This window comes from Thalassophryne amazonica, chromosome 15 (genome assembly GCF_902500255.1).
Source record: "Thalassophryne amazonica chromosome 15, fThaAma1.1, whole genome shotgun sequence".
In the NCBI taxonomy this organism is placed as follows: Eukaryota; Metazoa; Chordata; class Actinopteri; order Batrachoidiformes; family Batrachoididae; genus Thalassophryne; species Thalassophryne amazonica.
This window is the reverse complement of record NC_047117.1, coordinates 81,870,408-81,887,846: the sequence shown is the minus strand read 5'-3', so window position 1 is coordinate 81,887,846 and position 17,439 is coordinate 81,870,408. Positions and strand designations below refer to the sequence as shown.

The 17,439-nt window shown below is 41.6% G+C and overlaps 1 protein-coding gene across 41 annotated transcripts in view; it reads left to right on the top strand.

Annotated features, from left to right (window-relative positions):
* rims1b (regulating synaptic membrane exocytosis 1b) overlaps positions 1-17,439 on the top strand; it is a 175,356-nt gene that overhangs the window by 82,632 nt on the left and 75,285 nt on the right. For all 41 annotated transcript variants that reach the window (XM_034188988.1, XM_034188986.1, XM_034189026.1 and 38 more), the window contains 2 exons: positions 9,691-9,992; positions 10,239-11,152. In XM_034188988.1, the coding sequence (XP_034044879.1) occupies positions 9,691-9,992; positions 10,239-11,152 (1,216 nt within the window). The remainder of the gene's footprint in view (positions 1-9,690; positions 9,993-10,238; positions 11,153-17,439) is intronic.

The window sequence follows — 17,439 nt, the reverse complement described above, 5'->3', positions numbered from 1 at the left end:
ATATCATTATCGGCATCGGCCTCAAAAAATCCATATCAATCAGGCTCTAATATATATATATATATATATATATATATATATATATATATATATATATATATATATATATATATATATATATGTGTGTGTGTAACTGACACAATATGTCTCTTTGATTTGGGATTTTTCTGCATTCCTGTAGTGCGCTTTTTAGTTTTGGCTTTTACTCTTCTACTATTGGAGCTGACTTTGTTTTGTGCTTTGATATCTGGTAAAGCACTATATAAATACAGTAGTTATTATAATATTAATAGCAAACATATGAGGTTTCAGTATACAGTGCCCTACAAAAGTATTGGAACATTTGGTATTTCACATATTTTAATTTGTTTAGGCCATTTCAGTTACAAAAAATATAAAACAACAATAACAAAACAAAACAAAACAAACAAAAAAAATCTAAGCAAGTCTCTACAACTTGATATTAATTAAAAATATCAAAGCCAAGATGATGGGATGCATACGTAATGGTATAATACCTGTAAATAATCAGTTTTATTGCCAGTTTTCTTCAGACAAGTGATGGATATATGAACATTTCCAAGCCATGGAATATATATTGGACTTTACTTACATCAGTTATGAAGAAATACAAACAGTATGGCAGTTCTCAAATACTGAGTGACTGTGCAAGAAGGAGAAGAGTGAGGAAAGCCACCAAGACACCCAGATAACCCAGAAGAAGTTACAGTCTTCTGTGGCTGTGATTGGAGAAATTGTGCACAGTGCATTTTGTATCACGTTATACAGCTTCATGATGAAGTGGTACAGAGGAGGGTTTTCTTAAAAGAAGCCCTTAAAGTTCAGCTACAATTTGCCAGAAGGTACATCTGAGATGTAAGCCTAGATTTGATGTTTTGGTGAAAGAAAATCCTCCTCTATACCAGTTCATCATGAAGTGTTCCAATACTTTTGGAGTGCACTGTAAGTGGCACCATAGTATAATTTACAAACTAAAAAAATTACAAATGATAAAGGTGCCAGATCTTGAGTCGAATGTGTACCGATCCATTGTGGCAACGCTGTACAACAAAACAGGGGTTGCTGAAAGAGGAAAGTCTAATTTCAGTTGCCCTCTTAAGAAGAGGACTCATGTTGTTTTGCACAGTTTATAAAAATAAAGGAATATTTTTCCACCATAATTTGTCTGTCTGGGTGGTGGTGGTGGGGCGCGGGTGTTAGCACTGGGGGGTGGACGGCTGCTGGGGGGTTGGGGGCCGTGGTCTCCGTGGGGTGGGGTGTTGCCCCGCTCTTGCTTGGGTGGTCTCCTGATCTTGGGCTTTAGTGTTTTTGGTGGGGTCCAGGGTGGGGGTGGGGGGGTGGATTGGGGCTGGGAGGGTTTGGGGAGTCCTGCTGGCTGTGCTGGGGGATTCTTGGGTGTTGGGGGGCCTCATGTGCTTCCTGGACGGGGGGATTGGGTCTCGCCTCTTGTCTGGGGGTCGGGCCCCATCCTTGTATGGCTTGGTGGTCCCTGCTCATGCTTTGTATTCAGTTGCAGTGGCTGGTTTGCCCTCCATCTCCGCCACCTCTCGCTCCTCCCTTTGGGGGCCGTGGCCCAGGTGGTGTGGTTCTGGGGCACCCCCTTTTGTTGGACCCATGCCAGTGCCCTGCATGCTTCCCTTGGATATGGGGTTGCTTCCTGTGCCTCCGTGGGGGGAGCGGGGGTGGTTCGCGGGTGCGTTCCAGCGCCGTTGGGCCGCTCCCCAGTTGGTTCATCTTGCTGCCCCGGTGGCTCTGGGGGCTGCCCTTCCTGGCCCCTGTGCCCTTCCGCTGCCCCTTTTCTCCTGGTTCCCCCAGGGCCCTGCATCCTGGACCCATTTCCGTCATTGCTTGCGGTCGGCCGTATGGCTTCTGACGTGCTGGAGTAGTCCATATGTAAAGGTTCTGTACTTTTGTCTTGGCCCAACACACCAGCCACGGTAGTGATCAGATATTTAGCTGTCATTTGGGTCTCTGTGCGTGGATGGTTGTGTGTCTGTGGCTGTCACCACAATTCAATTTTGGGTGCTCTCAAGGGGAGGCGATGGTCTAGTGGTTAAGGTGTTGGGCCTGAGACCAGAAGATCCTCGGTTCAAATCCCAGCCTGACTGGAAAATCACTAAGGGCCCTTGGGCAAGGTCTTTAATCCCCTTTTGCTCCCGGTGTGTAGTGAGCGCCTTGTATGGCAGCACCCTGACATCGGGGTGAATGTGAGGCATAATTTGTAAAGCCCTTTGAGCATCCAATGCAGATGGAAAAGCGCGATATAAATGCAATCCTTTTACCATTTACCACGTTCACTCATGCAGTACATAGCTTCTGTCTTGCAAGAATAAATTGCATATATGTGTATTAATGTTCATAAATGGTTCTGCCAGTGTGGCATTTGCAATTACTATATATGCAGACGGCGGGGGGGATAATTTGTTTGCAGCTAATTCTATGAAAATTGTGAAAAAATTCTATTATGAACTCAGTTGAATCATGAGTTGAGTGCATTGTTACATCCCTCCTGATTACATGGTTGCTAAAAATTACTTTGTGTTTAATCTCAGAATAACCCTTTGGTTTTGACCTTTTTCATCCTACTTGGCAATAAACTACAAGGTAAATTTTCAAGGGTCTTCTGCGTTGTTTACATTTTGATTCAAGCCACATTTGGTTCCATCCACTGGTCCTGCACATTGCCTCACCCATCTTCTCATGAAATTGCTTTGGGTCCCAACTGGTGACTGCGGGATCAAAGGAAGGGGGCTGGTCCATTTGGGTTTCATCTGCCACCTGTGTGGTTCTGCCTGCCGGCTTGGCTGTTTGTTTGAAGGGGTATTGTGATATTGTAAACTCATGATGAGTTGAATAATACTGAAAGGATTACTGGCTACTGCTAATCTGTTCCCCCTCAGATGAGGTAAAGAGGCGGCAAGAGAGGGAGAGGCTGATGTGTGCCGCTGGGCGGCTGCCCGGCAGCTGTAGGCCATGTGGGCAGCTGATTTACTTCAGATTAGTCTGGACATGCGCCAACGAGGATTCAATCAGGTCATGATGAATGTGCATTGGTGCGCCGAAAGCTAGCTGCTAAACTGACCGCTGAGCGTCCACTCTCTGAGCGTCAAGAAGTGACATTTTTGGCTTTCTAGTTGTCCCGGCAGTGGTTTGTTTTCATCTGGTGTCAATGCTCAGTTTGCTCTTTGCCTTGGATTTATTGACAAAGAGAGAGAGAAAAAAACTCCACTGGGATTATAAATACGGAGGGACATAAATCCTTATTTTGTGCTGTAGAAATGAGGATATCTTCAGCAGGCATGGCGACATGTGAGTATGTAAGGGATGTATCTTTGGAAACCTCCTTATCCCCATTTTACACGACCATCATTATATTAAGATTTCTAACCTGAGTCTCGTCAGCTGTGGAAACACAAATTAGAAAAGATGTTGGAACTAACATAAATCCCTGCTGTACTGCATGCAACTGTATCAATATATATAAAATATTTGCAATTGATTCTTACTACAATATTAATATGTTAGTATCCCTTTCAAGGAAGTGTCTTTTTGGATTGCCAAATACTAAAATACTGCAACTGCATCATGTACTTACCAAGACTGAACTGTGAAACATTACTTCCTGCTTGTTGTTTCCAACTTGCTGGAAAGACCTGGAACTTTAAATGAACTCAGTTGGATTGATGAAGAATGAAAGTGCTGACTTAAGAGTGCATAATTACCTGCAAAAACAACTGTGGGTCACATGGGCAATTTTACGTCGTGATCCACAACTGGCAAGAATCCCATTTATGGGTTATTAGCACCGCTCATCTATTCAGTCCTAAACAACTGCTTATTTAATTTCCTTTATATTTGTTATGATGTCCCTGTTGAACCGTTGCGTGATGCCTGCTGCATCAAGGTTTCCACACATATAAACTTATATATAAACTTTAATTTTTCCGTTTTCCCAAAACATTAAAAAATATTTTTTTCATTATTGAGTTTTTATTGTTTTATTTAAATTTAATATTTGTTTGTATTATTATTTATTTGCTGAAATCTGATTTTTTATATCACGTATGTGTCAATTTTTTTTTTTTGTAATTTTAGGTAGAATTAGTGTTTCAACAGAAAATCAAATTAGAAATTTTCCATCAAAAATTCCAACAAATGTGAAATAAAATTTTAATCAGTTATAAAGTTACAAACTACATTTCCAATCCAAAAAATAGCTAAATCATGCACCATAGCTCCAGTTCTTAAATTGAAATAAAATTATTGTTGTTTTTCTGCATCACACTTTTGCACTGGTCGAATAAAGTCTCTTTTAAGCGTTCATGTTGCTTAACGATGCTCCGAAGTATTGAACTGAAGTCTGTATTTGGCAAAGTCAAACCATCACACGTCATCATAACTTTGATATTTGTAAGGGCCCCTTTACACATCACACGACTGAAGCCAACTCGCGCATGAAGGAGGAATTGCATGTCATTCGTGAAAAATCGGAGCCGCCTCAAATGCCTCGTACAGCTGTCAACACAACATTCGCGCACACAAGTGGCCGAAAGAGAGCGAATGCCCTGCGCATGCTCATTCGATCCCCCTCTCGGCAGGTGTCGGCCAAATTCCAGGTGTCAAACACGGACATCTAACTAACATCTAACGGACATCTGCTCGCTGCACACTTAGAAAAGGTGGTGTTATTCATTCGAGCACCTGGTATGATAGTAGAGAGCAGGCGATCACATTCTGTGATTTCACCTGTCTGTGAAAAGTGTGTAAGTGCAACACAAGTGTGGCGTCACCTAGCAAAACACATGGGTGTGACTGTGCCGAACCCCTCCCCTCCGCAACACACACACACAAATGGCATGTGGAGTGTGCCGTCATTGTCCGTCCCACCCCGCCCCCAACACAAATGGCTTGTGAAGTGTGACCGCTTTGCTGTGGACACTAGCGCATATCAGCTGACCACTGACTGACTGACAGCTGGACGTGACCATGCACGCAAGGTGTTACATTACAACACAGATAAAAATACACCGTAACAAATGCAGTTTTGTCAGTGATGACAGCGCTTTTTTCTCTTTTTTAAAAAAATACGTTTATCTCCATGTTGAGTTTAGGCATTTTACACTCCTGTTATGAGATAGCGATTGTAGCGCAGTGGTAAAGTTTCCGTCTGGTAATCTGAGCTTTTGCAAATTGCAGGTTCAAATCCCATGAGTGCCGTTTATTTTTTTATTTAACCAGGCTTATTTAACCGCAGGGTTCTGTATTGCGTCCTTTTTGATTCATTATTGATATCATAGCTGGGAATAAAGACGGAATTAAATTAAAACATATCGCTTCAACTGACCAGCATGTCAGTGCACCGCAAAGCTGCTGAACATCGTCCCATGCAGGAAATCACCCCACGGGATGCCCCTACGAGGCGCGTGTCACTGCGGGATTTCCCCACATTCTAATAATTAAAACACATATCACTTTTGCAGCGGATCACTGCTGATGTGTTCACGACACGAGCGCCGACTCTTCACAACATGGGAGCCGGCCGTCTCGAGCGCATCAGGTAATTCATGTAACACATGAAAGAAAGAACAGTAATCTACATCATTTCATTACTTTCTGGTGTATGTCCAGGCGGAGTCTAGTCTGCTCTTTATAACAGGAATTAAGTATTATAAATTGAGATGTTTAAAAATTTTTTTTCCTCCGCTGCTGTGTGCATGACTTTCCACGTGCTCGCACTGTGTTCGTGCGTACGAGCATGCACGAAAGTTTCGTGCATGGCTGTCCGAACGTGCATTCCTCACAACAGCAGGTGGAATGTTTCCTGGTATTACATTTCATTTTTGGTTCGTGGATTGTCTTCCAGTTTCTGCATCTTTCATGTTATGTGTGAAGGGGTCCTAAAGAATAACACCTCACACAAGACAACAAACAATTTAACAAGAATAAAAATAAACATTTTGAGAAAAATTTAGTGCAGCAGATAACTGAAACAATCCTTCACATGGTGATACAAGCAGAAGTTAAAGTTGCTCCAATTTTGGTAAAAAGTGGTGCAAATTATTAGTTGAACTATGTACACACTTTGGGGATTGTTTGCTTAGTGAATTTCCTTTCCGACTGGGCATCAACCTGAGGACCATCTGTTGCAGTACTGTGGATCGCATCACCAGTTATACAGCTTTATAGTGATGCGGCACAAAGATTGGTTTTGACGTATGAAAACAGATCAAATCTAGGCAGGAATCTCCCGTGTGACTTCTGGCAAACTATCTGAAATTTCGTGTCATCTTTTTAAGAAAGCATTTCTCTGTCCTGTTCCACCATGAAGCTGTATAAGTAGTTTTGGAACAGACAAAAAAGCTGCATGATGCAGTTTCTGCAACCAGAAGCCTATAACTACGTCTTTGTCATTGGTGTCTCACTAGTCTCCTTCTTGCACAGTCACTCAGTTTTTGGGAACTTCTGACTCAAGACAGATTGTATGTAGGAAGACTTGTTCAGTGACTTGGGAATGGTCACGTAACCATCCCATGACTTCTCTGAAGAAAACTGGCTGGATGAGTGATGATTTGTTTTAACAAGAATCCTCATATTGTCCAGTTATTTTTGGCACTGAAAATGGAGGGACTTTGTGTAAAAATAGCCTCAGTTCCAAAGTGGTTGATGCAATGTTTTGTTAAACCTCTTGAAATAAAGTTGGAGCTCTACAATACATGCACATCTTGATGTTCCTACGTACACCATTGTGGTTGTGTACGTAGCCAAAATTTATAAAAAAGATCACTGTTCAAATACTTATGTATCTGACTGTACGTTTCACCTACAAAACTGATCCTTAATTTACATGTTAACAAATATATAGAATTTAATGAAATATAAACATGGATAGGCTTACATTGGATGAATTCAAGGAGAGAGGAAAAAAAAAATTGAATTTGTGTAGTTAAACATAAAATTGGTAAAATTAATGTATAGAGTAAAAATGAGTACCCAAAATGAGTGAAACTGATTGGATGGCTCTCTAAGAGCGCATTTGTGTTTATCGTCTCATTAGAGATCCATCCAACCAGTTTCAGTCATGGTTTCATTTATAAACATAAAACAAACTCCGGACAGTTTATTGACATTAACTACAACTCTGTCATTTTTACAAAGTGAAAATATCGCACATATCTTTTTGAGTAACGCGCTATTTCTGAAGGTTTGCTCATTAACTGACATGCACAAAAAGGCATTATGGGAAATGATATTGCTCTTTGTTTCTGAGTCTCCGTCTGATCAGTTAACCCTCGACCTGGCATGAGACGGTGAATAAAGCTTCTCTCAGCAGGGTGATATCCGTCACTTGTTCTTGTGCTTTTTTCCTCTTAGTTTTGTAGGTTTGAATCCAGACTGAGTGTTTCACTTTTTCCTGATGCGAAGCCAAGTTGCTGATTATTCTCCTTGTTCACCAGGCTCTGGAAAAACCAGATAGTGTTGTAGAAATCTCAGCCCCCTCTGTTGCCGTGTTCAACGGAAGCGAAGGCATCAAAATGCATAGAACAACACTGCCAGTCTTGTACAAAGTACCTCAAAGTGATACTTGAGTGAACGTACAAGTATCTTACCATAAAATTACTTTGGTAAAAATTAAGTCTCCTTCAAAAATAATACTTGAGTAAAAGTCTTAAAAGTGTCTGACATTTACTGTACTTAAGTATCAACAGTAAATTTGCCTCATAAAATGTACTTTAAGTAAAAGTACTGAGTAAAATTAAAATCCAGAACGAGTGGAGAGTGAAACGGCGACACAAAAAGAAAGCCAGTATGGTGTCTGGATAAACCAGGAGGGGGCATCATCCCCTATAAAAGGCTGGATACACCTCTGGTGGAGCAGTTGGTGTTGGTGACGGGATGAGTGAGCAATAGGTGGATGTATATAGCTGTAAAGAAGACCCACACACACACACCTTTCTGTTAAACACAACAGCAAGGCTCTTGTGAAGCAGAACAGTCATTTATAGTTGAACAGTTGTGCCAAATTTAAGGAAAAGTAAAAAAAAAAAAAAAAAAAAAAATTCAAGCGTCACCACCACCAACCACTGCAAAGCAACCAAACACAGCACTCTTTACACTCTCGAACCAAAACACGGCACCGCTTTTATGCAGCGCTTCTCTGCAAAAATGTAAAATAAAATTAAATGAAACAGCCACACCACCCAGTTTTGTCGGTACTGAAGTTTTCTCCTTAAGTGTGTGTTAACTCCAATCATGCGCTGGACTGCAGCGCATGATTGGATGATGTGTGTGTGCGTCAGTGTGTGCGCATTTGGAGTCCAAAGCACAGATGGTTTTCTCCCTCCAGTCTGCTGTTCCTCAGTGGGGGAACAGATTCAACCTGTCATCTTTTATTTTTTTGTTTTTTAAACTTATTTTATGGCAAACACGGCACTTGATGCTGCAGAGGTGACAGTCCTCTGGCTGTACAGGACTGTATCTCTTCCTGGTGTACAGCTGGGCTCCGGCTTACTTTCACCTCTGCAAACAGGCATTGCCAAATCAAATTTCTTCTACTTTTATATTGTAACAATGAGTAACAAAGATAGTTAAGGGAAATGTAACAAAGTAAAAGTACACATTTTATTGAGGAAATGTAGTGGAGTAAAAGTAAAAGTCGCCAGAAATGTAAATAAAGTACAGATACGTCAAAATTCTACTTAAGTACAGTAACGAAGTATTTCTCCTTCATTACATTACAACACTGAACACTGCCATCTACTGGATGGCAGTGTTAATCGCGACCTACATATTTGTGAAACTCAGCAGTGTTGCGCTCACAATATCTCAAAATTATGCAACTGAGTAAAGTGATGAATGTGTGTTATCGGTGACCCACAAATGCTCACACTTCACAATCAAAATTTTCAGTTTTGCAAATGTTTTTTTTTTTTCAAATAAAAAAATTATATATTTACAAATACACATTTATTTGTAAAAACCGACACACAAGTTACAAATCGAAAATTTGTGTTTGTGGAACGCAAAACATGGGCGCAAATCAAGGAATATTTGTAGATCACCCTCTGTGCATTTGCAGGTATTAATGAGACAAATTTAACTCCATAGAAAAGTATCACATCAGGCCTGCGATTCCTTCTCAAATAAAGAAATTCTTATTTGAGAAGAATTTTTCAGTACTGTAACTATCCAGCATCGGGGAAGCACTTGAGGCTTAGACGTTTGAATAGCCGTACAGGACTGCACGCTGTTCACAAGGATAATGGATGCTGAAATGGTGAAAGAGCCCAGTCCCCATTTCTGAGTGCTCTTTGAAATTTAATTAGGTGGACCAAAGTATGGAAAAGATGGTGAGCAAAGGCCAAAGAATTCCTTTTTTTTTTTTTTTTTCGCTCCACAAGAGTTGAAATGCCATAAAAAATTTGTGTCAGTACAACAGGACTTTTAAGTGTTTTCGAGTGGAAACGGCATTGTGCATCCATGCATTTAAAAATACTGCCCCAGGACTGGTGATTATACAGGCTCAATAAAACTATTTTGATTGTGTGCACATTTCTGTATCACAGGCATGCTGAAGCACACTTTTATTAAGTGTTATATTCATACATTGTGCTGTCAAATGCTACCAGAGCTTGTTCACCTAAAGCAAATTTGTTCTTACAACCTCTGCAGGTAATGTGGGTATGCAACCTGTGCCGTAAGCAGCAAGAGATTCTCACCAAATCAGGAGAATGGTTTTCGGGCTCAGGGGTGCGGCCTGGGAGCCTGAACACCTCCTTGGGTGACCCAGCCATGGGAGGTGAGGCCCAACGGGACAGGAAGCTTCTCCGCTCCAGGTCCCAAGCACCACCTGCTAGCACTAACGCCAACGCAGGGGCCCCAGACAGGACGCAACATCCACCTGGTGTCACCACTGCCAAGGGTGCTGACACTATGCCAGGTTCCCGCTCACAAAGTGAACCTCCAAGAGAAAAGTAAAGCAGCACATCCAACACTTCTTATGGCTTGATGTTGCAAGAGTTTCCTTTAGAGGATGTTTCATGAGCCAGTGTTTTTTGAAGCAAGGACATTGCAAATTTAGACGCTAATGTCTTCAGCAGTGGCTATTTCTGCAGAATGCTTGTGTATTGCAATTTAGGAAATGCACAACTGGGCTAATTTCAATGATGCAAACTGTACATACCTACATGTTATCGTTGTAAATTTTCTTTCTTATCTAGGAAAAGACCTGTGTCCTACCATGAGCAAAATGGGAAGGATGGCATGGGACGTGGTACTGGTCGGAGGACTGCTGGGAAGTTGCCATCTCAGTCGTCCTTGGATGAGCGGGTGGTTCCTATGGATCGAGGAGAGAGACGATTGGGAGAAGTACGGAGGCTGGAAAAGATCCATTCTCAAGACTATGAGGATAGAGAAGAGGGCTTATCCTGCTCAGCATCACTTCGGAGGCGCCTAGATGATGATGAGCGAGAGCGCCAGCGCCATGAAGAGGAGTTCCAGAATCGCTACCGTAGTGACCCAAACCTAGCTCGATACCCAGTGAAGCCACAGAAGGAAGAACAGGAGATGCGCATGCATGCTAAGGTGTCCAAGGTCCGCCATGAACGACGACACAGTGACCTGGCGATTAACGAGGTTGGATTGGGGCCTGGCGAGGGAGGGGGAGGAGGTGGAAGTGGAGGAGGAAGTGCAGGGGAGGTTCCTGAAAATCGTCTGTGCAGGAGGGTTGGAAGTGGTGAGGGTGACCGCAAGACCCACTTGGAGAACCATCGTGCCTGCTCTGTGGCTAGGACCTTGGGGGTTGGAGGGGGAGCACCATTTGTTAGTAGTGGCATGATAGCTGGGCCTCAACCTGGGGGTCAGATGCCTCCAGACTGGGGCTCAAACAAGGGTCGTCTAGAGGCTGGCCAGACACGGACAACCAGGGACAAGGGTGGTGATAATTTGCCAAGGAAAGAGTCACAGAGCTCAGAACAGTCGGAGTCTTTGCGGCCGCCCCCTCCACGATCATACAAGAACAAACGTGGCGTCAATAAGAGGCAGTTGTCCATCAGCAGCTCAGAGGAGGAGGGCGGCTCTACTCCTGAGTACACCAGCTGTGAGGATGTGGACATGGAAAGTGTCAGCGAGAAAGGTTAGTCAAACAGATCTGCTTGACACACCAGTTTTCTAAACTAAGTCTACCATCTTACATAGTGTTCAGTTTCCGACTGGTCACAACACTTAACTTTGCAAGGTGAAAACAAAATCATTCATTGATTGCGTTAATTGGCATCACGGATAAATGTACTTGTTTAACCTTTACGTTGGGTTCACAGTTTGTTTATACTGTCTTAACACTTCAAAACAGGAAATGCTGTTTATGCAAAACTTACGATAGTGGATGTGTTCTTCTGGGCTTCTTCTATGCTGTGCTTTCTGCTACTGAATGTGGTGCTGCCCCCAGTGGTGTATAAAAGACGAACAGAGGCAGTGTGCCCTAGCACAGTAGCAAGCTCCTTGGTTTTTATGAACTATGCATTTGAATATAAGCAATCCCACTTTTAGCTTATTCTAATTTATCATGGAAAATGAATGTCTCCAGTATTGTATTGTTCTGTAACGGAGAGATGCTGTCTTAAAACTGCCAGTCTTAGTAACTCCGTTTGGCTTCTCCTTTTTTACATTCTGATGATGTTTCAGTTGATCCGCGATGCATCTGCATGTCGATTTGGCACAGGTTTTACGCTGGATGCCCTCCCTGGCGCGACTCCACATTACATGGAGATTGGGCACTGGTGGTCTTGAACTGGCAGTCTTCTGATCTGAAAACAAACACACTAAAGAAATTAATATTATCTTAATAAAGCTCACTTTTTTTGCCCCTTTTGTTGTTTTTCCACATAGTCATCTCTGACCATTCTTGCTCCAAAAGTAGTTCCTATACCAAAAAAGAGATGCATTTTACCTTGTAAGATTATTATAATACCACCATATTCTAATTTCAATCTGTAAAAATATGGGATAAGTGATAAGTGCAATAATACCCCTATGTGTCATCTACACCTCTGTACTATGGCTAAACCCCATTGCTCGTAGGACAGTTCTCATTTATTTGGAGAGTCCCTGTGATTTAGGACAGCAGATTTGTGGAATTAGGTCAGTGGCTCGCTTGCTACGTAAAGCTTTGCAAACAGCCAGCTGCACCGGGCAACAATCACAGACCACCAGACAATATTAAGTCGAGCTAAAGTGGTATTCGGCACAGTCCTTGTCTTCTCTTCCGCTTCCTTGCTCCTTGCAGCTCACTGCTGTTGTAGAATAGGCTGGTTAACTCATGCTGTTTGCGTTTCAGAAGAGGCACTACATACAGTTATCTCTGCTCTATGAGCTTATCTCTCTCACACATCACACAAGGGGCCTGTTCCAGATGTTTTAATCCAGATTATTATAACCCAGAGACTGGTAACAGGTAGATGGTGTGGATTGGGATTATTAGCTGTTTTAAACACTCTAGCTGCTTCGACATTTGGTCTTCTTTTACTCTCTCAACTGTAATATGACAGGATAATGAACAGAGTGGATCCTTATATGTAGTACACGCGTGAGTCAAGACCAAAACCTTCAAGGGTCAAGACAGACTCAAGATCAAGACCTTAAAGGGTCAGGCCCAAGTTAAGACCAAGACCTTCAGGGGTTGGGTCCAAGTCAAGATCAAGACCTTCAAGGGTCAAATCAGAGTCAAGATCAAGACCTTCAAGGGTCGGGTCCAAGTCAAGACTAAGACCTTAAAGGGTTGAGTCCCAGTCAAGACCAAAAAAATTGTACCAAACCTGATTTTGGAACTCTCTGAGACAGATATTGAGCTCTTTTGATGGCGCATATTAGAGTGTGTTAATAATTGAAATGTAATAAGATTTCACAAAATTAATTATTCAGCTCTTGGCGTAAATCAGCACAATTACAATGCTTTTTTGTTTGTTTGCTTTTCTTTCTGTGAGGTGCTGAATGCCATGTAACACAATCAAAATATAGCACCAGTCAACACAGTGTGAATTAATGTATTAATTTTGTTATTAAAATTTTTAATTGAGGTGTATATTTATTCTAGTCTGAGACAGAGTAAAGATAGAGTAGAAGTACTTTCAATTCTGAAATGAAACAGAGTAAAAGAAAAGGTGGTCTCGAGACCAACCTTCAGACCAACAACAGACTCGAGTACTCCAACACTACTACATGCATTATGTAGTGTCAAACAGTAGAAAATACCACGTTTGCCAGGGTGCTTTTCTCATTAGGACCTGGATTAGGGTGGATTCAGACCAGAGGTTGGCATGAACGGACAAAGATAATGTAGGTTTTTCTTGGTACTGATCATCTCAGCAGGTGTTTTCACGGATGATCATTAAAACCAGCTGCTGATGAGTTCACTTGCAAGAAAAGACTTATACCTTGTTGGACCTTAACTCGCCCCACTCACTTTTTTAACTTGTGTATACTACCTTCTTGTGATTTGGCATTGTATAAATAAAATCCAAGTATCATAGTCTCAAATACAACTCTTTACTGCAATAAATAGTCCTGAGTGAAAAAGGCCCTGTTGCTCATTGGTGCCGGATTCTGTTGCATGATGTGGATGAGAGTCTACCATTCCCCTGGGATGACATGTCAGCCAGTCCATCACAGGTTACGTCCCCAGGCAAGGCTGGTAACTCTTTTCAGCTTGTGGACAAAGACAGTGTGCACAAAGTGGTTTATCCAAGGACTCAGACAAGTGGCGTGACACGGAATCAAACCCAGGTTTACATTTTTGTAGCCCAACCTCTATTCCACTGAGCTACCTGCTCTGCAGTGGACATTTTGATTAATTATAAGGCCAGTTTTTTTTTTTGTGGAACATCCTGATTGTGTTTTGGAGTCATCTACGAACCCGGGTCCATAGGCACGAAGCAGCCTGAGGCTAAAAATAGGTCCTTGTGACATTATTGTAAGAAACTTCTTAGAATTTCTTGAATTCTTAGACATTTCTTCAAATTTTCCCTTGGTAAGATGAAAGTTGTCCACAAAGAACCTTAGGCCTTAAGAGAGCTCCTAAAGTGCCAAACTGGTAAGAGTAGGGAGGAGGACTTTTAAGAAGCCTAAGAGTGTCTTAAGCAGACAAGCTGGTGGAAAAGAGAGAGAAGAAGCAGAGATAATCTCCGTATGTAGGATGACAGTGAGTTAGTAACATGCTTGATCTACGTAATTATTTTATGTTAATTTAATGTCTTAATGTATTTATAAATTGTTTAGGTTCTTGTTATCATATACACACTGTTAATATCATCATTATTTTTGTTCCTATTATTATCAGTATTGTTAATATTGTTATTTTCGTTTCTTATTACATCTATTTGTCATTTGATTTTAAATCAACCACAATGGAAATAAGTGTTTTCACTTTCTTATGTCATGCATGTATTTTTAATGTATTTACAATTATATTATGTACTCACAATGAACACACTAAATAAACTCACACACGCACAATTTTAATATATAGATATTCAGCATGTGAATGAGGTGCGTTCAAACATTTTCTAGCTGTGTAAGAATCCATTTAATTTTGCTGAGTTTCATCATCATTAAGTTATCCTCATGATTACACGTATTAATGCAGTTCAGGTTATACGATTGGTTGATATTTCTGTCCATTCATGACTACAAGGGCAGAGTGCATTTTTTTTATTTCTCCTCCCCTTTCCATGACAACCAGTCACAGCTCTTAGAGGACTGCGGTCACACCTAGCAATGGGGTCAGCCCCGCCTCCTCGCAAAGCTAGGAGTTTCTGTCCCGTTCTTGCTCAGAGTTGGACACCCCCTGGCTCACTCTTAGGCTTAGAATCCTTGCCAGGAAATTTTAGGCTATGTTAGGAGCTCTTTGAAAGGACGTTGAGCCGCTTCACAGATACGGGCTCAGGTTACTAACCAGAGACCAGTGGTGGGCACAGCCAACCAAAAAGTTAGCTTCGATAACCGCAAATCCTCTAACTGAGAAGTTAACTTTTATAATGATAAACTGAAAAACAAATTGCAGCTAACTGCTAACAGCTAACTTTTAGTATTGATGCCGGTACAGTATCAGCTACTGACAAGCCAGTTTTGAATTTAAGCACCGCCGATGCTTCTGAGTAGAATCAAAGGCAATCACAAACCCAACACAAACAATGAGTCAGACCTTCTGCCTTTGTGCACCCTTCCCACTGCTGTAAGGAAGAGTTATTTACGTTCATTTCCCATAATGCCTTTTGGCATCTGTGAGTTTTAATGCTCAAACCTTCAGAATTAGTGCATTAATTTAAAACTAAAAGATATTTGTGATATTTTCAATTTGTAAAAATTACAGTTAACATTAAAATCAATAAAACGGCCGGAATTAGCTTGGTTTTTAAATCAAACCATAAGTCAAACCTGCTTTGCTTTTTATGCCTTTTGCCACATGTCTGGGGCACTATGTTGAATGTAAATTACTTTTTTCCTTGTAGCAGCCGGGCAGTCAGGCCCCTTCTGCTGGGGTTGTGTTGAGCTCAGCTTCTCACAGCTGCCTGACTGCTGCAAAACATAACAGACAGGAACTAACATGTGATTTTAGGCTTTACAAAAGTTTTTGACTGTTGGGCTTTACTTACTATGCCAGCAAAAAAACGTTAGCAGACTAAAAGTTAGCGAAACTAAATTTAGCGGAAGCTCATTGGTCCACTGATGGTTGTTGAAGTTAGCTGAAAAGCTAATCCGCCAACAAAAAAGTTAGCTTTGTTAATTAGCGGATTAGCGGAACTGTGCCCACCACTGCCAGAGACCGACCCCTAGGCCGTCAGCAATTATTGTTGCACAGTTGCGAGGTTGTCAAAACTAGAAGTGCACATTTGACATAAAGTCATAATAACTCACTTACTTGGTGATCAGTAGTAATTAAAAGCTTATTGTTTTCTATAATAATTAAAGTCATATATGTGTTAAAGTAAATTTTTGCACCAAACATTTTGCAGAGATTTATTGAACATTTGTATGGGCTGGGGTGTCTCCACTTTTCTTGGGTACAATTAGAGGGAAGTTTGGGAACCACTGATTTGAGGAAAAGTCAATTTGGTTTAGTTCTTGAGGAGGTGCAATGGTCCTATAGGTGCATTTTTACTATACTTTATTTTCACATTGTTATGCTTTGTTTATTTGAGCTTTGATATCCTTAGTATGGCCTAAGCAGTGGGTCACCCACTGTGAGTTTGGTCTGCTTGAGGTTTCTTCCTCAAAAAATACTGGAGGGAGTTTTTTTTCTGATCACTGGGGGATTGGTAAAGTTAAACCTAACCCTTGTGAAACACCTTGGGGCAGCCTGTGTCATGATTTGGCCCAATGTAATGAAATTGAATTGAACTGATTGGTGAGGCTTGTAGCATGAATCAGATCAAAGTCCTTCTTAAACACATCAGTCTGAAATAAAGTCCACAGCCCATTTGACATGGCCCTCATGCACACGTTGATGCCTTATGCCTTTTTTCTTCACCTGTGAGCAAAACTAGGGGTAAACCCATTATCCGCGCCAATTATTGGTGGACCCCTAATACACACACACACATACACAGTATATATGGGGTCAAACAAGACCCCAATGATACTTAAACGGTCCAGCGGTTTAAAGCCGAGTCCTATAACCTCTGATTTGGAGATGCTGATCCTCCTCAAGGTCACGTGCTGAAGAACCCATTAGAACCACATTATTTGCAAAAACCAGCATCACAATCCTTCATCCAAAGCAAAGCACAATACCAGGGCCAGATTTAGCCTACAGAATGCCCGTTTGGTTGCACAGTGAAGCAAACAACTGTTAATTTTGTTGAGAAGAATGAATAAGGGGCCAAATGCACCACAGCTGTAATTTGCATGGAGATGAAGATCATGTGATTTTAGTGCAGCTGCAGACATGATACTCTGTGTTCTGAGTGTTTCGAGACAGTTTTTGTTTCGAGGTGTGCATATGGTAGGTACTGCATTAGAGCTCAGCCTCTAAGATCTGTGAAAACGGCACATTTACATGTACCCCACAAAGCGCCGATGCTGTGATGTAGCATGAGTAAGAACATGACAGATTTTGTAAACCGCCCAGCAGTGATGCCGGTAACGCAACGCGTTACTCTAATCTGACCACTTTTTTTAGTAACGAGTAATCTAACGCCTTAATCTTTCCAAATCAGTAATCAGATTAAAGTTACTTCTCCAAGTCACTGTGCGTTACTATTATTTTTGCATTGTGGGTCGATAGCAGCATTAAACTTGGTCTGTGGGCAGGAGGTCGGGGTTTGACTGAACTGCCCACTTTAAGCGGGCTGCGAGCTTTTCATCCGTGGTTTTTTGCAGCAGCTACGACTCGTCCAGACCTCTTAAAGCGCGGTGACAACAGCACCC